At 51.8% G+C, this 24,512-nt stretch overlaps 2 protein-coding genes across 2 annotated transcripts; one reads left to right on the top strand and one right to left on the bottom strand.

Annotated features, from left to right (window-relative positions):
- The first annotated feature begins 8,259 nt into the window (after window positions 1-8,259).
- On the top strand, window positions 8,260-12,874 carry LY6K (lymphocyte antigen 6 family member K). The gene is made up of 4 exons (XM_058668879.1): window positions 8,260-8,371; window positions 8,728-8,832; window positions 9,690-9,879; window positions 12,730-12,874. The coding sequence occupies exons 1-4, from the start codon at window positions 8,293-8,295 to the stop codon at window positions 12,872-12,874; spliced, it is 519 nt and encodes a 172-aa protein (XP_058524862.1). The 5' UTR covers window positions 8,260-8,292.
- A 280-nt stretch (window positions 12,875-13,154) lies between these two features.
- LOC101518686 (cytochrome P450 11B2, mitochondrial-like) lies at window positions 13,155-18,151 on the bottom strand. The gene is made up of 9 exons (XM_012925658.3): window positions 17,783-18,151; window positions 17,364-17,519; window positions 15,780-15,979; window positions 15,494-15,697; window positions 15,047-15,201; window positions 14,019-14,185; window positions 13,830-13,908; window positions 13,550-13,744; window positions 13,155-13,349 (listed from the first exon to the last, which is right to left on the bottom strand). Exons 1-9 carry the CDS (start codon window positions 18,016-18,018, stop codon window positions 13,236-13,238), a joined length of 1,506 nt encoding a protein of 501 aa, XP_012781112.3. The 5' UTR covers window positions 18,019-18,151; the 3' UTR covers window positions 13,155-13,235.
- Window positions 18,152-24,512: the final 6,361 nt, after the last annotated feature.

Genomic DNA, 24,512 nt, shown 5'->3' with positions numbered 1-24,512 from the left:
ACATGTCCTGGTGGCCAAGGAGCCACGATGCCCTCAGGACAGACCCGCACTCAGAGAGCCCCTGCTTGATGAGCCAGTGTTGGACACTAGGACGAACAGTAGGTTCATCCACCACCTGCAGTGCCGGCATCCCATATGAGTACTACTCTGACTCAGTTCCCTGATTATGTGCCTTGGGAAGGAGGCAAGGATGAGCAAGTGTTTGAGTCCCTGAACCCTTGTGGGAGCTCTGGAAAGGCCCTCCAGGCTCCTGGCTTCAGGCCAGCTGAGCCATTTACAGGGTAAACCCACAACTGGAAAATCTTGCTCTGTCTTTCCCCCTCTAACTCAGCAAATCAAATAAATAAATGTGTTTTTTAAGTAAGAAAGTTGAAAGGGACAGCTGTCATACCAGGTGTGCAGCTATTGAGTCAGCTAGAGAAAAGGCAGGCAGAATCAGGAAGCATGTTACTTCTAGCACCACAGTTCTCCCCAGAAGCACCACAGACTGAAGGCAGGTTTGCAAAGAGAATTCAAAACAGTGGTCCTGCAGGGAGACAGACACTTCTCGACATGTTTCTGTTTGAAGGATGACAACAACTGTGATCTGAGTGTGAGCAGCAACACAACCAGAGAAGCAAGGATAAATCTAAGAACTGAAGAGCTAAGTCAGGGGGACAGGAATCCCGCCAGTGCTGCGAGCAGGGCTGAAGAAGGTTTGTTTGTTTGTTTGTTTGTTTGTCTGAGCGGGCAGGCACTTTGAGATTGTCTAGTCAGACAAAAAAATGAAGACATTTAGACTGAAGAATTCCATGAGACGTATGGGTCATCATTAGGTGCAAGAGTGTTGCATTTTAGGGGTTTCTGAAGCAGAAGGCAAGGAACTTCCAGCCTTCCAAGACACACACAGGCAGACCCAGGACGCTGCCTGACCTCAAGGCGCGTCGAGCAGAGGAGACAGCCTCTCTGCAATGCTCAGCTCGAAATTTCTAAAGTCAAACGCAGAAAAATAATTTCAAGTCACCATAGAGGGGAAGTCTCATTGGATTCATGGTAGATTTCCCAGCAGAAATGTTACAGGCCAGAAGAAAACAGGCAGATATACTGAGCATCCTGAAGGAAAAGCAGAACTATCAAGAGAACCGTAGTTAAGTAGAAAGCAAGTGCATCGAATGAGCCGGAGGGAGGGGATTTACTGTCCCGGTGTGTGTAAAGTGGCTTCCCGTATAAATGGAAAACCCTGCCCATGAATACAAAACACACCTGTAAGAAACACAAATGAAAAGGACACAAGCAGCGCAGGACAGGATGAGTCATCACAGGATCAGGAAGGATCAAAGAAAACACAAATAGAAAAGTCCAACAAAATCCTACTTATAAGATGTAATGTGCCCCACCTGCAGACAGCTACGCAGGCTGCCTTGGACCTAGGCCAGTGTCACACTGCTGGGAGAAAAACCAGGAGCCAGTGGGCGATCTGGCCTGATTAATACAAACTCTGTGTTAACTATACCAGCGTGTAGGCATGGTTGCCCATTCTTTTTTTGTTTATTTTTCAGATCTGGAGGGAAGAAGGCGGAGCATTTGCTGCGTCAACATAGATGCTCTCCAACCGGGACCACCCCATAGCTACCACCACAAGCTTATGGGGGTGATGGATGCATTACTAGAGGCTGTGGGACTAGGGCCACTGAGAGGTTGTTTGGCATATAGAAAACAATTTCTGAGGACTTTCATGGACCAGCGCACCCACAGTTTATCAAGGGAACTGAGATGGGGTGGCCCAAAAAGGGGAATCCAGGGGGCCTCCCTGGGTTAGGCCGCAGCACAAGCCTATGCTCACAGGAGCCAGAGCTGAGGCAGGCAGGGCCGGGCCAGGTTCAGCAGCCACAGGCACTTGGGGGAGCCATGTTTAGGGACAGGGCTGGAAGAGGTCTTGGCTAGCACACATAACAGCGAAGTGTAAAAGTGTAAAGACTTCCCAAGTGAGGTTTCTTTTTTAAAAATAATTTATTTTATTTTTATTGGAAAGTCAAATATACAGAGAGAAGGAGAGACAGTGAGGAAGATTTTTCGTGTGTTGATTCACTTCCCAAGCAGCCACAATAGCTGGAGCTGAGCCGATCTGAAGCCAGGAGTCAGGAGCTTCTTCCAGGTCTCCTGTTCGGGTATAGGTTCCCAAGGCTTTGGTCGTCCTCGACTGCTCTCCCAGGCCACAAGCAGGGAGCTGGATGGTAAGCAGGCAGACAGGATTAGAATCGGTGCCCATATGGAATCCCAGCGCTTGCAAGGTGAGGACATTAGCTGCTAGGCTACCACGCTGGGCCTCCAAGTGAGGTTTCTTAAGGAACTCCCCAAATAGACCACTGTGCTCAAGCTCTGATCTCAGGAGAAAAAACATTGACGTGTGGTCAGACTCTGGAGCGCATGCCACAAGGCTGTGCCACCTCAGTGGCCGAATGGAGAGCACACCCATGGTCACGGGACACAGGACAGCCAGCTGTATAAGCCAACAGAAGACTTCAAGTACCACATCAAAAGAGGGAAAGAAGGACAGGCCAAGCAACACTCGAGACCGTGGGTGCACCGAGGGAGGCAAGGACAGCCAACAGGCCTTAGGAAGAGTTTTGCACCTCCAGGACACAAAGACCACTCAGGTGACACCCTGGGACATTCTTTCCTCAAATGAATGTCGCCTTCCTGTGTGCTGACACAGTATGACAGGGATGAGTGGTGCACTTCCTCCCCACCAGCCCAGCCCCACCGTGGACGCAGGAGAAAGAACTGAAACCGTTATCTCACCCCTTCCCACCGCCCTGACCCTCTCCATCCTAACTGGGAACAGAGGCCTATTTAGGTCTGCAACCCCCTCAGCTTTGTAATAAATACTAAAATTAATAGAGGCCATGCTATGGCTGGAGCTCAGGTGGGTCCTGGCATGCTCAGAACCTGGCTCCGCCCACCGCCGCCATGCTGTGGGTGGATTCATGTGAGTCTGGGCTGAGGCGCTGAGGCTGACTGTCCCAGCCACCTGGCTGCAGCAGGGAATCCAGACTGGACAGCCCAGTTGCCAATGGTGCCAAGCGAAGCCCTCAGGCCACCCAGCGGTGCGCTCTAGGAATTTGGGGGTGTGGGATTGCAGGGAGTCTGGGAGATGGCACAGGCGGGGATGAGCAGGGACCTTAGGGTTCATGTCCAGGTGAGGAGTGACTTCTCTGGGACTTCCATAGACAAGTCTTGATGGCTTGAACGGCTACAGCACGGAACCCACCAGCGAGCATGAGAAAAGGGAATGGGTACTGTGAAGCTGGGCCATGAAGTCAACAAATACACGAGTGAATCAGGTCTGGGGGTAGAATCTGTAGGGAAGTATGTGGGCTCACCTACATGGAACAGCAATCTTCATTGGCACGCACAAGAACTGTGGGTAGAAATAGTCCAGATTACGGAGCTAAGGGGACGCCCCGGCCAGGCTGGGATTCCTGCTGGTGAGCTGTGGGTAGAGACAGTCCAGATTACGGAGCTAAGGGGACGCCCCGGCCAGGCTGGAATTCCTAATGGTGAGCATGAGAGCCAGAATTGGTGCATTCTCCTGGACTGGACGTGGCTGCAAACTCCCTCAGCATGGGTGTGGACTGGGTATGGGGAGAGCCAGACTGGGCTGGACTCCAGCACCCACTGGTGCTCATGAAAGTTGGGGTGGGTATAGAATGGGCTGGGCTAGCTCTCGGCTCCTGCCAAACCATGTGAGAGCTGTGTCTGTGGCTGGACTATAACACCCAACAGTAAAAACCAGAAAGCGCATGGGCCAATTGGGCAAGGACACTGTTCCTGCCAGGACAACAGGTGGACAAAGTCAACCTGGGCCAAGGACCCACCAGTATGTACAAGATCTGCCACTGAAAGGAAATTGGATAGAGGATCTTGGTGAACTCCTTTGTCGGGTTGCAGTCCCTACTGCTAAGCACAAGAACCAAGGCAAGGAGCAGCCCAAACCAGACCAGGTTACAGTACCCACCAGCACACTTATGGGTCAGGTCTGGGGTAGACCAGGCCAGGTCAGTTCATAACATCTACTAGCAAGCCAAAGAACCAGGATGGGGTGCAGGAGGGGCTGGATCGGGCCACAACACCAGGCAGTTCACACTGGAGCCGGGATGAGGGGCTGACTGGGTGAGGCTAGGCTGCAGCACCAACCCGTACAAGCTGGGACTGGGGGCAGGTTGGATCAGACCAGGCTAAACCATTTGCTGAGGAGAAATGAGCCATGCCAGTCTGGGAGTGGTGGGTGCTGGGTCTGTGAGCCCCAGGTACGGAGGGGCCCTTGAGTCACCTGCATGATGGCTGCTGGATCCCTGAGCCTAAGAGGTAAGGGGTCCAGAGGGCCTGGGTCTCCTGGCCCATGTCACTAGGCCCGCCTGCGTGGTGGGAGCTGTAAGACCCAGGGATGGGGGTCCAGCAGTTCCTGGGTCCCATGACTTAGGGCCTGGGGCCTGCCTGTGTGATGGGTGCTGGATCCGTATGCCCCAGGGGCACTGGATCCAGAGGGACCTGGGTCTGTGAGCCCCAGGGTTAGGGGATCAAGTGGATCCCAGGTCTCATGACCCAAGGCCTTGGTCCCACCTTTGAGGTGGGTGCTATATTCATGAGCCCCAGGGATGGGGGTCTCCTGGCCCAGGTCACTGGGTCCACCTGTATGGTGGATGCCGGGTCCATGAGCCCCAGAGTTGGGGGGGTCTGTCTTGGTCCAGATCGCCTGGCAAAGGGTCCATGGGCCCACTTATGAGAACTGGTCCTCCTCAGTGTAAAGGATGGAGTGCTGGACGGCAGCTCATGGTGCAGAGGACATGGTAGCACACTGTGGCCTGCAGATGACATCTGGTACCATATCAGAGAACAGAGTACACACCATGTGGACAATCACAGCAAATATGTAGGGGAATGGAGACTCAGGTTGACTGTGTCAGCCAGCAGTCACTGGAAGGGATTCCTCATCCATGGTTTGATGAGATCAGCAGCATTTCAGAGCTATTACATCCACCTGTGCAGAGCCCTTGGCGCATACACCACATTGTGACTCTGGGTTGATATCAGGTGGCCTTTGCCCATACCCTGGTACTGGAATGGTGGGGAGGCTGGGTATGGCTTAGCCCCTTATTTCGAAACAATGATCATACCCATTTCTCCCTAACCCTAGACCCTTCCCATCCTGATTGGCTATGTAAATGTCATCTAAAATAATTTTAAAATAAAATAAAAATAAAGCAGAGATTTAAAATGTTACAAATAATGTAAACGCATTAGATTTTCTAATGGAAAGACTAGCTGGCTCAGTCAGGATAATATGAATAATAATAAGAAATAATAATGAGAAACTTATTCCACAAGCAAAGACAGAGGCTGGATGGAAGGGTTTGGGAAGACACAAATCAAAAATTAGCAGGAGTAGCCATATTTATATCAGAAACAGTAGGCCAAAACCTGTAAAAAGCGACAAGGTTATCTTACAGCCAAGAAAGGATCAAGTTGTCGGGAGCACAACAACATGTGAGCGCCCAGTCCCATAGAGCAGACTCCATGAAAGCCATCACTGCAGGTTCCAACACCCCACAGACTGCTCAGAGCAAAAATTAGCAAGGATACCTCAGAACTAAAAGCTGTACTTGAAGGGAAGGCGAGTTAACCCTTAAAGAACACGTAATCCGAGAACTACACCAGCTATATTCAACACACGGAACATTGTCTAGGATAGACCACATATTAGGTCCAATCAAGCCTCAAAACATTTAGAATCATAAAACCCCTTCATTTCTCTTTGACCCAAACATAACAAAAGCAGAAATGAACGGCAGAAACATGGAAAGTGCAAACACAGAAATCGAACAATATGCTTTTAATAACTAATGGGTTGTTGAAAATATTGGAAGAGAAATACAAAATTTTTCAATGAAAACAAAAACGTAATATTAAAATCATCTCAAAATTCAATTTTTATAACACCTAACTTCCTGGTAGCAAGAGGCAAGTTTCTACATACACACACATCCTATTTTTCTTAAAAACACAGATATGTTGGTTTCTCATAGAACAAGTGTTCTGGATATATTCCTAGGAGTGCTATTGCTGGATCATATGGTATGTTGAATTTGAGTTGTTTGAATATTCTCCATACTGATTTCCATAGAGGCTGTACCAGCCTGCAGCCCCACCAGCAGTGGAGTAGGGTTCCCTTTTCCCCGCAACCTCGCCAACAAGTGTCGTTGGTGCTTTTATTCATGTGGGCCAGTCTTACTGGCGTACTCCTATGTTCATAGCAGCACAATCAGTAATTGCAAAAACATGGAAACAACCAAAATGCCCATCAAAAGAGGATTGGATAAGAAAGCTATGGTTCATCTACTCCATGGAATACTACTCAGCTATTAAAAAAAACAAAATGCAGTTCTTTGTGGCCAAATGGGCCAAACTGGAAACCATAATGCTAAGGGAAATGAGCCAATCCCAAAAGGTTAAATACCACATGTTTGCCTTAATTTAAGATGATATGATGTTATGTATAACATGTTATGTTTTGAATGTTATATGTTGTGTATAAACTAAAATTGAAGTATAGGTGAGGTGGTCACAGAAGGTGGCTGGGAACCCGCATTTACTTTTAACATATTGGTTACTCATTACTATGTCAATTAATTCCATAATGATGTAAATTTTTGCTGATGGTATGTTGGAGCTTTCAATTGACTGGGATGATACTCTGCTGGCTCTGTCATCAGACCAGAGAGGGTATACCTAAGAAGCCGTTGAACTTGACGGGACAATAAGATGCTGGACTCTATGTTTGGTATACGCTTGCAATGGGGAAATCTCAACTGAACTTGAGCTGTGGTTATGCAATAAGGTGGAGGAATCCACCATGGTGGGAGGGTTTGGGGAGGGGTGGGGAGAACCCAAGTATCTATGTAACTGTGTCACATAATACAATGTAATTACTGAAGTTAAATAATAAATAATTAAAAAAAAAAAAACACAGATATGAACATTATATAAGCTGCCACTCATGATGATCACAAAGTGAGAAGGGCATAATTCGATGGAAACAATATTTACAACAATCTGTATACCAAATACTAAGAGATTGCGCTTTTTATCTCCTTTACGCTGCCTCCGTATTAAAAGCCAAGCATGAGAAGAGCTTGGTGTCTTCTAGGACTGGATCTTGCGTCTCAGCAATCTGCATCTGACATCCAGGTTCAGAGCAAAATCGCACTGCCACAGACATCCTACTAACTGGTGTTGAGATAACGGAGTAGCCACCAGAAGACACTTGACATTGGAGGTCAACTTCCAAATGGTTCACACCTATAAATAGTGGCCGGAAAACTATGCTAAAGGAACCAGAAGAAACTACGGGGAAGTTCAGTGACAACCCTGCCCTGCACTGCATTTTTGTAAACCATGTTCTGAAATTCTAAAGGAATCCCGAGCCGGTGCTGTCCAGCAGTGTGGGTGTTCAGAGAAGGGCGCCTGTGTTCTGAGGCGGCACTCAATGCCCTCTCCCTGCCTCTCTGAAGCTGACAGGGTCCCCCTAAACTGCGCCACCCTGCCTGTCAGCAGCCCCATCTTGGCCTTCCCTCTCCAGAGTGCCCCGATCACCACTTGCGGGCATTTGGGCACAGCAGCCAGCTCCAGAGCCAGCAAGCCGCCACCAGTCAAGGCCCAGGGGGCACCCAAGGGAAAAGGGTTCTGACCTGTGACCCCTGGCAGACTGATCTCCATGCTTCAAGAGATGGGCGGAAAACATCAAACAGACACGGGAAAGGTCACCCAAGTGACCATCAGAGACCCGTATCTGCCCAGCCTCGTTCAAATAGCAACCCAACACTTGCAAAAGCCTTTTGGGGAACGATCCCTCCGCAAGGGGCATGAGAACACATCTGGACTCTTTCTGGATGGAATCAAGAAAACACCCCTGAGCCTGGTAACAGCGGACATGGGCGGTGACTTCAGCCCTGGAGGGCGGCAGGGACTCGCCCGGCCAGGCGCACTCCCACCCCCTCAGCTGGAATGACGGCGGCCCAGGAGGCGGGCGAAGCCTGCACCCCGCAGCCCCTCCACCGCCCAGGGCGCAGGCGCAGGGGAACCTTCCAGAAGGAAGCCTGGCGGCTCCTGGTAGTGGACGGTGAGTGCGGAACTGCCAAGGCCGTGGGCAGCGTCCCAGTCAGGCGACCACGTGACGGACCCTCGACTCCTCGCGCAGCAAAGGGCCAGCACTGACCTTCCGTGCCCTGGTCGGCAGCGCCCGTCTCCTCGGACATGACGCTCCTGCCAACCTTGCTCCTGGCCTTGGGCCTGTCCCAGGCGCAGACCAACAACACCAGGATTGAAAAGCAGGGTAGGTTCAGCCCGCGGGCTTTGGGGACCAAGACGGCGCCAGGCAGACCCGGCTCTACCGACCTGGTGGGGCCGGTTCCCGCCCACGGCGCTGGTGCCCACGTGGTGAGGCCTGGCTGGCTTCCTGGCCATTGGGAGCTGCCTGTGATTGGGGAGGGCTGCCGAGGGCTTGTGCAGGAGGGACATTGAGGGGACAGGCTGCTGGACGGGAAGCAGGCACCCACTGCCCAGCGTCCAGGCCTGCGGCATGACTCTGAAGGCCCAGAAAGGGACATCGCTGTGTGTCCAGCCTGGAGCTGCCGTGGGACACGGGTGGGCCCTTTCCTACCCTGAGTTTGTCTGTGTTTCTGCTTCCAGAAAACAGGTTGAGTTGTCACCGTTGTGAGTTGGAGAACGATTTCGATTGTGAGAACGCTGTGAACTGTGACGAGGACGATCGCTACTGCGTTATTGCTGCCATCAGTAAGTATGGGGATACCAGGGCAGTGCTTGCTGCAGCAGGGAGAACTCCTGGCCAGTGGCTGCTGGCCCTGGAAGCACAGGCCGGGCCTGGAGGGTAACCAGCATTTGCCAGCAGCGGTGCACACCCAGGGGGCATTGGGCGGTAGTCAGAAGGGAGACTTCCTTTCTGGATGAGAATGTGGCGTGTCATCGTGGGCACACTTCATGGGAGGCATTGCCTAGGCAGTAAACAATGCCACAGGTGTAGCCCCAAGAGGTTCTAGAAGGAGTTGACACTTGCAGAGATTGGCACAGCAGCGCTGTGTCAGGGACCGTGAAGGCCTCCTCTGAATTTCCCACATCCTCCCTAGAGTGTTATTTTCAGTTCTTGAGAATGCAAAACCTGATAGTATGTCTGTCCCCAACAGGCCTTCCGTGTTCTGGAAGGTCAGCCACCATCGTGTTCTGACCTGGTGTGGGAAGTGGAGAAGAAAATGGGGTGATCCAAGGACTGCCCAAAGCTGAGCTGGTCCTGCGGAAACCTGGCTCCCAGCTTTCTGAGCAACAGCCGGAGTGGCCGGGAGTCCGTGGCCCAGGGTCAGTCATGGTCCCAAAGGCCACAACTGGCTGTGTTGGAGGAGTTGGGGCTCAAGCAGCTGCCTGATTTCCAGCAGCAACTTCCACAAGCACATGTGTGGGCTGGGGGCCCCTGGTAGCCACACTGAACCCTGAGTGCAGCCTCCTTGCTGGCGCCTTCTCTGAGGGGGCCTCAGGGGGACCCAGAGCGGCGGGGCTGTGAGGGACTTATGCAGAAGGGAGTGGGGCGCAGAACTTGGCATTCACATGAGTTCCTCCTTTATGTCTTGTTTTCCTATCAGAAATATTGCCACGTTTCTTCTACGTGTCCAAGCAGTGCACCAGGTTCTGCCCGATGGTTGAAATACCAGGCCAGCCAGAGGTCAAACAGTTTATCTTGCTAGAACCTACGCCCTTCGTGTTCGTAAAATGCTGTGACGAGAGTTTATGCAATGACGAGGTGCCTGATGTCGACGAGACATGGTTCCGAGAGTATCCTGGGAGGGCTGGCGAGAGGCCACAGGGCCGTGCTGTTCTCCCCTTCCTCTCGACACTGGCCTTGGCCTCCGACATCTTCAGTTGGCTGTGAGCACTAAGACATGCCAGGAGAGGCCAGCTCTGGAGCATGGGCTCACTGTGCCCTGTTGCATGCTGTTGCATTAAACCTGCTTTGCCTTGGCTGCCCTTTGGTCTGACTTTCCAGGGCCCTGGAGACGGGTGGGTGGGAGCTGTTCAAACTGTGTTGAAGTCAAGCCTGGCCCCAGGTGGTGCCTGTGGCCTGCAACCACTCCTTTCTCCAGTACACTTGGCCTCTAGGTACTGGTGTGCAGGGGAGCTGGGGGGAGGGTGTGCCCAGGTGCTTCTCATCTTTCCAGGGTGGGGCCTGCAGGGAAGATCTCTTCATCAGTAGGTCATGGGGCTCCACGTGGCCGGGTGAGGCACACTGGGCAGCAGACAGCCATGTCTGGCTTTCCTGTGGATTTCTCTGTGTGTCCCAACTCCTGACACCCCCTGCTTCCCCGGGGGCCCCAGCTGGGGTGTCACCTCATAGCATGCCCTTTCAACAGGCACAGATGAATAGCGTGGCCCTCGTCTCTGGGGACGTCACAGCTGTCCTTGAGCAGGAGGACACAGGCTGGCCTGGCAGAGCGTCCTTGGTGCGTGATGCAGTGGCCCTGGCTCCCAGGCTGTGCTTGCCCATGTCAGCCCTGACCTTCTCCAGGTCCGTCCTGCTCTGTTCCTGGATGGCTCTCCCCTGGGACCACGGGCCAGGCATCCACCTGCCCTGCAGCCTACCCACTCCCAGGGAGATGAGCACCAGCCAGTCTGGAGAAGGCTGCTTGAGTGCCAAGGGACATGTGGGCTGACCAAGGGAGCTGCCTGGGCTGTGCTACCCTACAGTAGAGGCAGCCCTCAGGAAGTATCCACAAGACACTGAAGCAACCACCCCGCCTTGCTGCTTGTTCCACTGCATATACCTAGAAGACCTTACCTCCTGACACCATTGGCACCCAAACTCTGAACACAGCTTCCCCGGTGTTTGCCATGAGACTGGAAGTAATGTTCATGTCTACAAGTGCAAGAGGTTCCAGGACTGCATCGCAGGGAGCTCTGTAAAAAGCACACAGGGCACTGACGTCTCAGGAACACAGCACACAGGCACTGACACCCCAGGACCACAGAACACGGGTACTGGCATCCCAGGACCGCAGCACACGGGCACTGATGTCCCAGGACCACAGCACACGGGCACTGACATCCTAGGACCACAGCACACGGGCACTGATGTCCCAGGACTACAGCACACGGGTACTGACGCCCCAGGACCACAGCACACGGGCACTGACATCCCAGGACCACAGCACACGGGCACTGATGTCCCAGGACCACAGCACACGGGCACTGATGTCCCAGGACCACAGCACATGGGCACTGACGTCCCAGGACCACAGCACACGGGCACTGACGTCCCAGGACCACAGCACGCAGGCACTGACATCCTAGGACCACAGCACACGGGCACTGATGTCCCAGGACCACAGCACACGGGTACTGACACCCCAGGACCACAGCACATGGGCACTGACGTCCCAGGACCACAGCACAAGGGTACTGACATCCCAGGACCGCAGCACACGGGCACTGATGTCCCAGGACCACAGCACACGGGCACTGACATCCTAGGACCACAGCACACGGGCACTGATGTCCCAGGACTACAACACACGGGTACTGACACCCCAGGACCACAGCACACGGGCACTGACGTCCCAGGACCACAGCACAAGGGCACTGACATCCCAGGACCGCAGCACACGGGCACTGATGTCCCAGGACCGCAGCACATGGGCACTGACACCCCAGGACCACAGCACACGGGCACTGACACCCCAGGACCACAGCACATGGGCACTGATGTCCCAGGACCACAGCACACGGGCACTGATGTCCCAGGACCACAGCACATGGGCACTGTTGTAGCACTCAAGATGGAAAGCATAAGGCCCACTTAGGATCATTAATGTTACATAGTTGCTTTGAGACACAGGAGTCACATACATGATCGGTAATGTAAAAGGCAATCTGGGAATATCTCATGTTTTACACTTCAGGACTCAAAATTGACAGACTGTCGTAGGGTCACTCAGGAGTAACACACAATGCTGATTCAGTCAGAATGCTGTGGTTTTACACAGTGTCAATCACATTGTACGGAAAAACAATGTGTCATGGAGTCACGTGCGTGTAACACAACAGAATACATATGTAGTGTAGAGAAACTCATGTCAATCATGGACATATTTTTAACTTAGCAGTCTGGAGCAACATGTAACCACATGCAGCTTTGAGAATCATGTGAGACAGAGTTTTCAACACGAAGATCAGGTGGACACTACTGCAGGTTGGACAGCGTTGAGGATATATACCCACATATAACAAAGAGACTGCTGTAGGGCAGGGACCTGGGACAACAAACACAGGCACGTGGTAAAACTTTATTAGAGGACTTTCCATGAAGCCAGGAAGGCAACTACGTTCACAGGAGGTGTGGAGGGCTCCTTCAGACCGTGCCCTGTAGACTTGTGCAGAGACTGGGGGTCAGGACATGTGATCACACGCACTGGTCTCCTGCGCTGGGGACGTCATGTCCTCCTAAATGCACAGGAAGAGGGTTTGAGCAGGAGGAGAGGGTGCAGCTGCCCAGCTCCAGGACTGCTGCCCAGCGGTGGGGAGACTGGACCATCAGCGCCTCAGCTGGCCAGGACGCCCAGACAGGCTTGCATGAGTTCACAGCTGCCTCCCTGTGCCCCCATGCTGGTTTCTAATGCCTTTTCCTCCTAGGTTCACCACAGGCGCCTATGAGCAGAGCCACCAGGAGAGTGGGCAACCCAGTCGGTCTGTGCTGTTGCCTGGACACAAACCCAAGATGACTGCCAGCGGTCACCTGCACGTGAGGCCCCAGGCCTTCAGCAAGCTCGGGAGCTGAGCCCCAGCACAGCACTAGTGGCTGACAGCGAGGCCCACAGCATGGGACATGAGGTGTGGCCCGTGTGACTGACCTCAGAGAGCTGGGCACTGTCAGCTCCCTTGACATGCAGGTTTCTCCCTGCGAATGGCTCTCAGGAGTCCACCACCACACACAGGCATGGCAGAGGGCAGGACAGTGAGATGGGAACACACAGGAGACTCCAGCAGCCGGATCCAGAGTGCCCTGATCCACTCTGCTGAGCCGAGTCTGGCAAGCTGGCACCTTGTTGGGGGTTGGATTTAGGCAGGGTGCTCATGGGTGGCAGTGTGAATCCAGTAGAGGGAGGCAGGTAGCAGACTGGGGCCCTCCAGAGAGGTGACTAGTTGACAGGACGCAAGGTGACCAGGGGATAGTTGCTGGGCTTCATGACAAAGTGATAGACCATGGTCATATCTTCTTGGGACTGTGTCTCCAGCAGGAAGGACTTCAGCACCTAGGACAGAGGCATGGCTGCTTGTGCTCACTGAGCATCCCAGGTCTGCACATACACTGCCCCCAGGTCCTCAGTAAGCTGTTGCTGCTGGGGGAGTGTGGACCACAGCCCAAGGAGTGGGCAGGGACACCCCGACCCAACCCACACCAAGATCATTTACCCGCGACCCTTCCCACTCCCAGACTCCCCTGCCAGCTCACATGGTGCATCAGCAACAGCATCTCCACCTCTGCCAGGCGGCGCCCCAAGCACTGGCGCACCCCAAAACCAAAGGCCACATGCTGGAAGGTTCGGCCTGGGTCCCTGTGTAGCCAGCGCTGGGGGTAATAGCGCTCAGGCCTCGGGAACACGGCAGGGTTGCGACCCAGTGAATAGAGATACACCTGGACAAGTGTCTGTGGACAGGTGCAGAGATAATGTCAGCTTCTGCTGAAGGCAGTGTGGGAGGAGCTCAAGCTTAGAGGGTGAGGGGTCACTCACCCCGGCTGGGATGTGGTGGTTCTGCAGTACCAGGTCTGAGCTCACTTTTCGATCCACAGTCAAACCCACCGGGTACAACCTAGGCGGGAGCATCATCAGGGCACCTCAGGGTGCCATATCCCTCCCCATCCTGCCAATCTAGACTTCAAAGGGCAGGGCAGCTGGGATGGCCAACTGGCCGGGACCCACCTCAAGGTCTCCTTGAGGGCTGCCCGCAGCAGGGGCAGGTCTGAGAAGACCCTCTGGGGATTGGCAGCAATGGTGGCAGTGGCTGCCAGGCTCTCCTGGCGCAGAGCCTGCTGCACAGAGGGGTTCCGGGCGAGCTCAAAGAGTGTCATCAGCAGAGGGTGAGATGTCTGCCAGGGAAACCCAGGCAGGTTTAGACAGTGGCTGTTGCCATGGCCTTCAGCCAGTTACCAATCCTGGGGACCACAGTGAGGATATGGAGGCAGCCCCTCAATGAACTCCATGGTCTTACTCCTGCATCCCTGGGAATGGAGGCCCATCCCAGCCGGAGTCTCACTCTGCCCCTGCCTGTGCACGGTTCAATCTCACAACCTCTTCTACAACTAGAAGAGTCTCTCCTCTCCTCAGAATCCCCTGGAAAAGAGCTTGTGGAGTCCCGTGCTGTGACGCCCACAGCCCCTGTGTCCTGGCCTCCCGGGGCTGGCCTGAAGGGCCCACCGCACGCCCGGTTCTGCTTGGTCTGCCCAGCAGCAGCAAGGGGCCTGGCCAGGCACACACTTGGCTCGGGCAGCCTCGGGGTCTCTGTGGCACAGGCACCCTGCCATGTCCTGATGCAAAGGTGGCCTCCTCCCATCCCTACCCGCGGCTACTGCTCATCTGGACCCACTCAGTCCTGGGCTCTGATGCGACCCTCAGGGATTCAGGGTCCTCCCGCTGCCCTGACTGCCTCCCCTAGAGCTGAGGGCCCAAGGCAGGGGTCCTTCCTGGGAGGAGCCTCTGCCATGCACCCAGCTGACTCCACATCACTAGCCTGCACCCTGGCTCGCTCCCTCCCAGGTCTGGCCTCTCAGGGGCTGCATTCTCCTCCCTCCCTTGGTCAAGATCCCTCTGCAGGAATCTGGAAGGACTGCCTGTAGTTGAGGGCAACAGGGCTCCAGAAGACACAGGGGCTGCGGGCGGCCTTGGCTTGGAGGACAACACCCATGCCTCAGGTGGGCTTTCTGAACAGGGTATGGCGATTTCTGCCTGACCGTGTCCACGCTGCCGGCGGTGAGTTCCAGGGAGTTGGCCTTGATGGCATCAGGTGACAGTTCTGCATGCAGCAGCAGCTCGGCCACAATGCCCCTGTAATGTCCATCGCAGTCAACCTTCAGCTGCTGGTAAATCCTCTGAATGCTGTGGTTTACTGTGGGATTGGCAGAAACATAAGCAGGCCTTCCTCATCAGCAGAGCCTCCTCCACCTGCTCCATTCCACTCCTCCTGCTCCATTCCCACTCCTCCTCCTGCTCCATTCCCACTCCTCCTCCTGCTCCATCCCAGTCCTCTGGCTCTCCTCAATCCATCATAAAGTCTCAGGTCAGCAAGCCCAGCACAGCCTCAACCCAGCTCTGTGGCTGGAGCAGGAAGAATTCATAGCAACCAGATATCCCGACCCTTCCTGGGGCTTGGACCTGGGAAGTGGTTTCCTGGGCCTCACCATGGTGGGCAATGTGGTCCCAGGCCTCAAAGTGCTCCCTCCACACGTGGGTGCTGGTCCAGCGGGACAAGCTCCTGGGCAGGAACATGAGCCCCACGGTGGATCTGAACATGGTGTCCAGGGCACGGAGGAAGCTCAGGCTCTCGGAGCTCACGGTGCGGCCGAGCAGGCCCAGACGCTCCCCGTAAAGGGCAAGGTTGCTGGCTGCAGAGAGGACAGACCTGCTGTGGGGACGCAGTCCTATTGCCAGCCACCAGCTGCCCTCACCCACCCTCCCTGCCCGCACCTTCTATGGTGTAGTTCAAGATGCTGGGCTGGAGGTCCAGTGTCAGACTGCCCCGGGCGTTCTGCTGCACCTTCTGCTGCAGGACCTGTACGAACTCCCTGGCCACTGTGTCCACCATGGGAATAAACCTCTGCACAGCCTTTGGTGAAAGCACATTTGGGTTCAGCCTCAGGCGGTTGAAGCGCCATTCGGGTCCATTCCTACAGGGTGGGAGAAGAGCTTGGGGCTGTCCCAGCGTGCAGCAGGCCCCTCATTAATGCCTCTCCCATCCCCATGGGAAACCAGGCAGAGCAGGGCTGCCGCGGGCGACTTTCTCCCATGCACACTGGATGCAGGGTGGGGGTCTCGATGCAACGGGAGACTCAGAGAAGCAGACAGGTTGAGATAGCAGCCTGTGGTAGTGGACAGCTCTCTCCCACGCACACTGGATGCAGGGTGGGGGTCTCAGGGCAGCAGGAGGCTCGAGGTTCATGCAGTGTGCATGAGTGCATGACGGCTAACAGCCTCCTCAAGTGGATGAAGGATGTGGATATGAACTCCGGGAGGCCCAGCGGCTTCCCTGTGAGATGAACTCAGGGCAGCCTAGCAGCACACTGAAGACGCCCAGGAGAGGGCTGGATGGCCACATGAAAAGCAGCTAGTCCCAGGCAGGGAGTGTTAAGTGGGGTCATCCACGGGTTCTCCCCAGACACTCTGCAAGCAGGAAGGAAGTGGGCTGATGAACTCCAAGTGCTGAAGGTAGGAGCACACACCCTGAGGAACACGTGCTGAAACCCCAGGCATGAGCTATGTGTGCGCACACAGACACATGTGAAGTTACATGTGTGTGCACACACCCTGAGGAAAACATGCAGAAGCCCCAGGCATGTGCCTCCTGCATCCCCTTTGACTTGCCCAAAGCAAGTGCCACCATGAAGGTTCCTTCTGTTTATTTAACAAGTGCACTGGGACAGTTCTGTCTGCTGCACACTGGCTCCCACACTGTCTGCCCTGCACAGAGTCCCTCCTGGTGTCACCCCTGACCTACAGGAGGCACAGTTATCACTTAAGAGAAAGAACCAACAAGACACGATGTGAGCAGACGCTCACGGGTCCTTCCCAGTCACTGTCCAACACTCTGTGACCCCAGGGAGTCGCCCCGCATTCTGTCCCCACCTGATAACCATCCTGCCCTCTGTCCCACTGGTCACCATCCCACCAAATGGTCCCAGGTAATCGCCCTGCACCCTGTCCTCCCAAGTAACCATTCTACACTCTGTCCCTCCTGGTCACCGTCCTGCCCTCTGCCCCTATGGTCACTTCCCACGTTCTGTCCTCCCTGGTCACCATCCTGCCCTCTGTCCTGACAAGGTCCTGAGATCACCCAGCCACGTTTGACTCCTCAGCACAAGAACACAGAGACCCAGGAGACAGGGCATAGAGAAGGCATAGTGCCCTGATGGCCATCACCCTGTGTGAGCACGCGTGCACACACACACACACAGACACACACACACACACACACACACACAGCAGGTGTACTGGGGGTCCACTCTGTCCAGGCTGCCCTTCCCACCTCACTCCTCATCCTAAATGCCCACTCACAGCAAGAACACGCCGCATTTCTGCCCGCGGTGCTGTCTGTAGGCCACCCAGGGTTCTGGAAGCATCCGCCAGGGCTGCTGGCTCTCCACCTGATGCAGCTGCTCCACATCTTCCGGCATCATCACAGACACTGCTTGTCGTCCCCCCATGTCATATCTGCAGGCGAGCACAGAGCCTGCTGGGGGTGGGGTGCACCTCAATGGGGTCCCGCACGCTAAACCCCCACAGGCAGCTCCTCCCGGCCAACCTGCTTGGTCTTGAGCCCAGCCTGCGCCCAGCCCTCCTGAACAACCACAGTCCCCCCATCGGGCCGACACTGCTCCCTGGCTCCCTCAGAACACTCAGTACAGGCTGCCCTGGGCACTGGCAGTCCTGGCTGCCTGGCAAAGCACCCAGTCGGCGGCCAGGCAGGCCTATACCTGAAAATGGGCCCCAGCTCCTGGAAGTTCTGGTGCATCTGCAGGTGAAGGCTCTCATAGCCCTGCTTCTTCCACATCTGCAGCATCTGCAGCCACGTGGAGCCGGGGCACTGCGGGATGGCTTCAAAGGGCAGCACCATCTTGGGGGACACAGCTGCCCTGGTGCTCAGTGTCCGCGTCCCTCGCAGGGAGAGCCGGGACCCTGCCATCCGCATGGCTGCCCTGGCCCTCAGCATCACTTTGAGACGCCCCCAGTCTGCTCAGCTCCGGTCCTTTTATGTCTGTGAGTACCCACTGGTGACCTGATTGCATCATCACAGCGGTGTCCCTGAGCTGCCAACTCATCTCCAGGCCAGTGTGCTGAGCTGAGCAACCCTAAGAGGGGCTAGAGAGTGGGGTGAGAGAGTACCTCCTCTTCTGGCGGCATGCGCAGGGAGAAGGTGCCATGTGAAGCCAGAGTCTGCCCTAACTTCCCAAGGTCACAGGAACGAGACAGAGGAGCTCTTATCTTCTCACAGACTATAGAATTATTTATGTTTTCTGGAAAGAATCCTTCATAACATGAGAGTTGCATCTGCATTGTTCCACACTGAATTTTTCTTGGAACTTCTTAAGGATTTATTTTGAAAGAAAATACGTGTCTGTTTATCAAGTAACACAAGATGTATGGGAACATTTGTTTCCTGTGTCATGGCCATATTTTGCCAAGAGTCAAGGGCAAGGCACAGCACTTCGGCACTCGGGGAGTTTCCAGCCCCCAGCAGTGTTGCACACGTGGTGGGCCTGTTGACTCGGGCCTGCTCAGCCTGCCTCTCCTGGTTAACTGTAGTGTGTGCCTGCGGACACCTCTCCTGCCCCCACAGCACAGCTGGTCCCAACAAGAAAGGACATGCCAGCTCTCCGCTCTCTGCTTCACCCTGTCCAACCTGCAGGACGGCCTGCAGCTCGGGTCCACACTGCCCGCCTCACTTCACTTTTTTAGTTTTGTTTGTCGTCACACAGGTGCATACATTCAGGGATTTCCCCTTCCACTCTCCCATCTCCCCTCCTCACGATGTTGTCCACATATTATTACAATGCTTAGTCCTTCAGCAACATTCACAGGTCCACCACTCTGCTATTTAAGCATATCATGACATTGTTAGTATCGACAATGATAAGAAGCTTCCTATTGTCAAGTTTCACTGGGAGTCTGTCTTTTATTCCAAAGTAGAGATGCATACCACAACACATCTTCACTTCTCAGTATGCTAGTCTGTAGAATATGTATCTTCGGAATTTAGAATATAAGTATGTATGTATGTATTATATATGTATATGCTGCTATTCTGCTTAACTATGTATTGATAGAGCCAGGAGCAATAGCGTAGTGGTTAAAGTCCTTGCCTTGCATGCACTGGGATCCCATATGGTTGCTGGTTCTAATCCCAGCAGCCCTGATTCCCATCCAGCTCCCTGCTTGTGGCCTGGGAAAGCAGTCGAGGACGACCCAAAGCCTTGGGACCCTATACATGTGTCAGAGACCTGGAAGAGCTCCTGGCTCCTGGGTCAGATTGGCTCAGCTCCAGCCGTTGCGGTAACTTGGGGAGTGAATCATTGGATGGAAGATTTTCCTCTCTGTCTCTCCTCCTAATGTATATCTGCCTTTCCAATAAAACAAATAATAAATAAATCTTTAAAAAAACTACATATTGATAGAGCTTGGATCTTGCATAAAGACTGCTTTATATCAGAACATATGATATTTGTCCTTTAGGGACTGGCTTATGTCACTGAGCATAATGGTCCCTAGTTGGAACCATTTTGTTGCAAAATGTTAGAATTTCATTCTTTGTAATGGCCAAGCGGTGTTCCCTAGAGCAGATGTAGCAGTTTCTTTTCATTCTCTCAATGGGCTTCTGGGTTGTTTCTATGTCTTCACCAGTGTAGATTGTGCTGCTGTAAATATGTGATTGCAGGTCCCTTTCTCATACGCAGATTTCATTTCCTTTGCATTTATTTCCGGAAGTGGGAGGGCGGGCTCACCTGGTAGCTCAGTGTGCAGCTGTCTCAGCACTGTCCGTGCTGACTTCCATGCTGGCTGTGCTAGCCTACACTCCCACCAACACTGAACGAGGGTACCTTCACCCCCACGTCCGTGCCAGCAGGCAGTGGAACCTCAATGTGGTTTTTATTTGTATTTCCCTGATAGTGAAGGAGCCTGAGCATTTCCCGGGTGTGTTTGGCTGTTTGAATTTCTTCCTTTGAAAGCTGACTGCACATTTCCTTCTCCCGTGTCTTCACAGGGTTGTGGGTTTGCTGTCCTTGAGCTTCCGGAGCTCTTTGTAAATCCTGGCGGTCAGTCCTGTATTGGCTGTGTATTATACAAAGATTTTCTCCCGTGCTGCTGGCTGCTTTTGCGCTTCGTTGTTCATTTTCTTCACTGTACAGAAGCTTCTTAGTTTGATGTGGATCCAGCCATTTGTTGTGGCTTTGACTGCTTGTGCTTTTGGTGACTTTTCTAAGAAGTCTTCATGAATGACGGCACGTTGCAGAGTGCTTCCTAAGTTTTCTACTAATCGGTTGGTGGTTTCCGGGTGCAGATTTAGGTCCTTGATCCATTCAGAGCTGATTATTGCAGAAGGTGAAAGTTATTGGAAGAGGTCTTGATTCTTACTTGTTCAGGCTGCTAAGCAATTGTTCTCACAGAATTTGTTAGAAAGACCAACCTTTCCCCTTATTTTCCCAGTTCACTGGTTGAAAACTAGCTGGCCATGCACGTGTGGGCTCCCGTCTGGGGTTTCTGTGCTGTTCCTCTTCCTCTGTTTCTGCACAGGTACAGGATGTTTCTGACGCCCACTGCCCTGTAGTAGGTCTTGAGGTCTAGAATGGGGTGCCTCCAGCTGTACTTTTATTCTTCAGGACAGCCTTGACTACTCATGGTCTCTTGTGTTTCCAGAGGAATTTTTGTATCATTTTTTTTCTATTTCTGAAAAGAAGGTTGTGGGGATTTTGATTGGGATCACCTTGTATCTGTGTATTACTTTTGGTGATATGAGCTTTTTGAGGACGTTGATCTTGCTGATCTATTAACATGGTAAATTTCCTCATCTTTTAAAGTCCTCTTCTATTTCTTTTTAAATGTTGTGTAATATGACCATAAAGGTCTTCCACATCTCTCGTTAGGTTTATTCCAAGGTATTTTACATTCTTTCCTGTTATTTTAAAACAGACTGTACCTACTAGTTCTTTCTCTGCCATGGAGTGATTTGTGTATACGATGTACATCAATTTATGTTCATTAATTTTGTATCCTGCTACCCTGCCAAACTTTCTGATGAGTCTAATAGGTTCTTGATCCAATCTTTTGGTTCTCCTGTGTGTAGTATCATGTTGTCTGCAAATAATGATCATTTTAATTCCTTATTTCTGATTCTAGTTCCTTTAATTCATTGTTATTGCCTTAGTAGTACTAACAAGGAATTGCAATACTAAGTTGCATAGCAGTAGTAAAATGGACAGCCTTGCCTAGTTCAAGATCCTAATTGAAAACCTAGCCTGGAATAACGGGGTCCCTCGTCCTGCGAGTGGAGCTCCGACACAGGTGCTTGCTCTTATGAGGATTTATTGAAGGACAAACTAATTACATAACATAACAAAACAAGAAATCCAAGTATAATACAGAAGGGCAGTAACTACAGCATATTTACAGGCTTCCTCTTCTACTACTACTACTACTCTACCACTACTCCTCTTTGTTCTTCTTCCTTTTGTTCTCTCTCAAACTTAGGTTAAAACCCTATCAACAGCCAATTGCAACAGGGCTGCTTGGCCACGCATCAAACACACCAATCACAGCCTTGATCACGCACGCACACCAATCACAACTCTGATCACGCGCACACCATGCAGACTGCATGAGACCTTGAACCAATCCTCTGCAACTTCCTAAAACTTGTTTACTGCCTTCGTGCCGTGAGAAGACAATAACAAGCGCCATCTTGGGGCATAGTCCCGCTCTCCACACTGGAATATCTTTTTCTGTTCTCTCACTTTGAGTTTCTGCATATCTTTGTCATTGAGGTATGTCCTCTGTAGGCCACAGAGAGATGGGTTTTGTTTTTTGATCTGGTCTGCTAATCTATGACGTTTGATTGATTGATTTAAACCATGTGCATGCATAGTTAATATCAATAGGATGCGAATTGGTCCTCTCATTTTAGCAATGAATTGGTTATTGCTTGATTCAGTCTTGTTTTAATATGTTCTTGGGATGTTCTCCACATTGGTCTTGGACTTTGCTAGGTTCTAGTCCTTTGCTTTGTCTGCAATAGTCTTTTTGTTTTGAGATTTATGTATTTTTATTGAAAGGCAGAATACAGAAAGGAGGAGAGACAGAGAGGAAGATCTTCCATCTGATGATTCACTCCCCAAGTGACCACAATGGTCAGAGCTCAGCTGATACCAAGCGAGGAGCCAGGAGCCTCTTCTGGGTCTCCCATGTGGGCACGGGCTCTCAAGGCTTTGGGCCATACTCAACTGCTTTCCCAGGCCACAAGCTGGGAGCTGGATGGGAAATGTAGTGTCCAGGACTAGAACCGACACCCATATGGGATCCTGGCAATGCTAGGTGAGGACTTTAGCTGCTAGGCCACCACACTGGGCCTGCAGTACATCTTTAAGTATTGTTTGCAGGTCAGATCTAGCAGAGGCTAATCTTTCACTCTTGCTTTGCTTTGGAAATATTCCATTTTAAAAGTAAAGGAAAGCTTTGCTGGGTCAGTTGTTCTGGGCTGCCAATTTTCCCCTTTAAGGATCTGGAATATGTTGCTCCATTTTCTTCTGGCCTCAAGAGCTTCCTGTGAGAGGTCAGTGGTGATTCTGATTGGGGATCCTCTGTAAGCTAATTGGTTTTTTTCACATGCATATTTAAGTATATTTTCTTTATGTTCAATCAAAAAAACCTTGATTTTCATGTGTCACAGCAATGATCACTTGGTCCAACTATTCATTTCACCGATATTTGCATAATTGTGAAAAGTTTTATTTATTTCTTCTCTAATTTTTGCTTTCTTTCTTTCCTCCTATAATATTGTAGTTTGATTTGTTCTTGTTGTTTTTTTCCTAAGTCCTTGAGATACATTTGTAGATCAGTTATTTGCTATCTTTTCCATTTTTGGTGTAGGCAATACTTACTATAAACTTTCTTTTTAACACTACTTTTCCAAATCCCTTACGTTTTTATACTTTAAAAATGTATGAAAGCTATAGAGAGAGAATGACTAAAATGAAATTGGGAAATCAATTTCATGGACTGAGAAAAGAAAAAGACAGCAAAAGGAGATACTGAAGAGAAGCAAGCATTAGAATTGAAACGCATATTTCATAGAAATGCTATCACAAGTGCCAAGGACTGTTATTATCTCCCATTGGACTTCTGATGACTGATCACTGCTTCGGAAGCATGACATTCAGTTTCCACGTGTTTGTATATTTTCTAAGTTTCTTTTGTTGTTAATTGTGATAGAGAAAGTTATATGTATAGCTTTGGCTTGTTTGTTGGCCGAGTATATGGCCTATAACTAGAAAATGTCCCATGGGCTGATGGAAAGAATGAGTTGTCTGCCACTGTGGGATAAAATGTTCTTTGCTAATCCGCTGATCAGCACAAGGGTGATCGTGGCGTGCTTAAGTGCTCCAAGGTTATTGTCTCCCTTTAGACTTTATACCAGCCATGTAATAAAATCGTGTGCCCTGTTATTCGCTGCTGAATTCATCCCTCAGTCCTAAGCTACTGCATTTCTGTCTCTCACTGACAGTTTTGTCGTGACCATCAGGATCCCTGCTTGGTCTGCATTTGCATACACTGTCTTTTCCACACTCTCACTTCAGTCTTGGTGAAGTGTGTTTCTAGAAGGCAGCATACACGTGGCTCTTTTATTTTTACCTTTACTAGCCAGCTGGTTTTTTTTTTAAACTGGAGAATTATTCAATTTACATCCAAGATTATTGTAGATAAGTACTGAACTTTTCCAGCAATTTTTCCATAAATATTCCTGGGTTCATTCTGAATTCCTTTTGTTCTTTTACTCAGGTTTCTGGCTTTGCACTCTTTCATGACCTGAGATAATTTGTTGCTATGTGTAGTGCATCCGTGAGTATCATACGTGTTGCTGCGGGTCACACTCGAGGGTCCGGGAAAAGCCGGAACCACAACCATACTCCTCATTGCCAAAAGCGGCTGCGTTTATACCCTTTTCTCTGCTGCCTTTTTCTCCATTGGTCTTAGCTTTTCTCCCTGCTTCTCTAGCCCTCTCTGCTGCTTTTCTCCCCGTACTTCTCATAGGCCTTATTGCTTTTGTACCCCTCTCCACTGCTTTTCCCCGTTCTTGTCCCTGTACTTTTCTCTCCGTAGGTCTTAGCTTTTCTACCCCTCTCTGCTGCCCCATTCTTCTCATTCAGTCCCTCGTTCTTCCCCAATCTTTCTCCTCCTTGTCCATCCTATAGCTTTTACTGGCTGCTTTTATACCGCTATCCGCCGATCACTTCTCCCCGTGGGTCCACTTTGCGCTACCTGATAGGCCAGTAGCAATGACATAATCGCAGTGAGGGCATCAGTCTATCCCCGTGACTTCCTGTTTACCTGCTGGCGAGACCAACCCCACCTCCTTGCCCTGGGCCAGCCGCCATCTTGCAACGGCCTTTCCTATTCCTGGGACTGGCTTTGGCACCCCACTGCCCACACCTAAGG

The sequence above is a fragment of the Ochotona princeps genome, chromosome 9 (genome assembly GCF_030435755.1).
Source record: "Ochotona princeps isolate mOchPri1 chromosome 9, mOchPri1.hap1, whole genome shotgun sequence".
In the NCBI taxonomy this organism is placed as follows: Eukaryota; Metazoa; Chordata; class Mammalia; order Lagomorpha; family Ochotonidae; genus Ochotona; species Ochotona princeps.
The sequence above is the reverse complement of the archived record's forward strand: the minus strand, read 5'-3'. Positions and strand labels throughout refer to the sequence as shown.

Bases quoted from the DNA above. Each gene is read 5' to 3' on its own strand.
- LY6K (XM_058668879.1), top strand. From the start codon at position 8,293: ATGACGCTCCTGCCAACCTTGCTCCTGGCCTTGGGCCTGTCCCAGGCG. The intron at 8,372-8,727 runs GTAGGTTCAGCC...TTCTGCTTCCAG, and splicing joins CACCAGGATTGAAAAGCAGG to AAAACAGGTTGAGTTGTCAC. The intron at 9,880-12,729 runs GTATCCTGGGAG...TTTTCCTCCTAG, and splicing joins GACGAGACATGGTTCCGAGA to GTTCACCACAGGCGCCTATG.
- LOC101518686 (XM_012925658.3), bottom strand. From the start codon at position 18,018: ATGCTGAGGGCCAGGGCAGCCATGCGGATGGCAGGGTCCCGGCTCTCC. The intron at 15,980-17,363 runs GTGAGTGGGCAT...CCCACCCTGTAG, and splicing joins AAATGCGGCGTGTTCTTGCT to GAATGGACCCGAATGGCGCT. The intron at 13,909-14,018 runs GTGGGTCCCGGC...GCTCCCGCCTAG, and splicing joins GCCCTCAAGGAGACCTTGAG to GTTGTACCCGGTGGGTTTGA.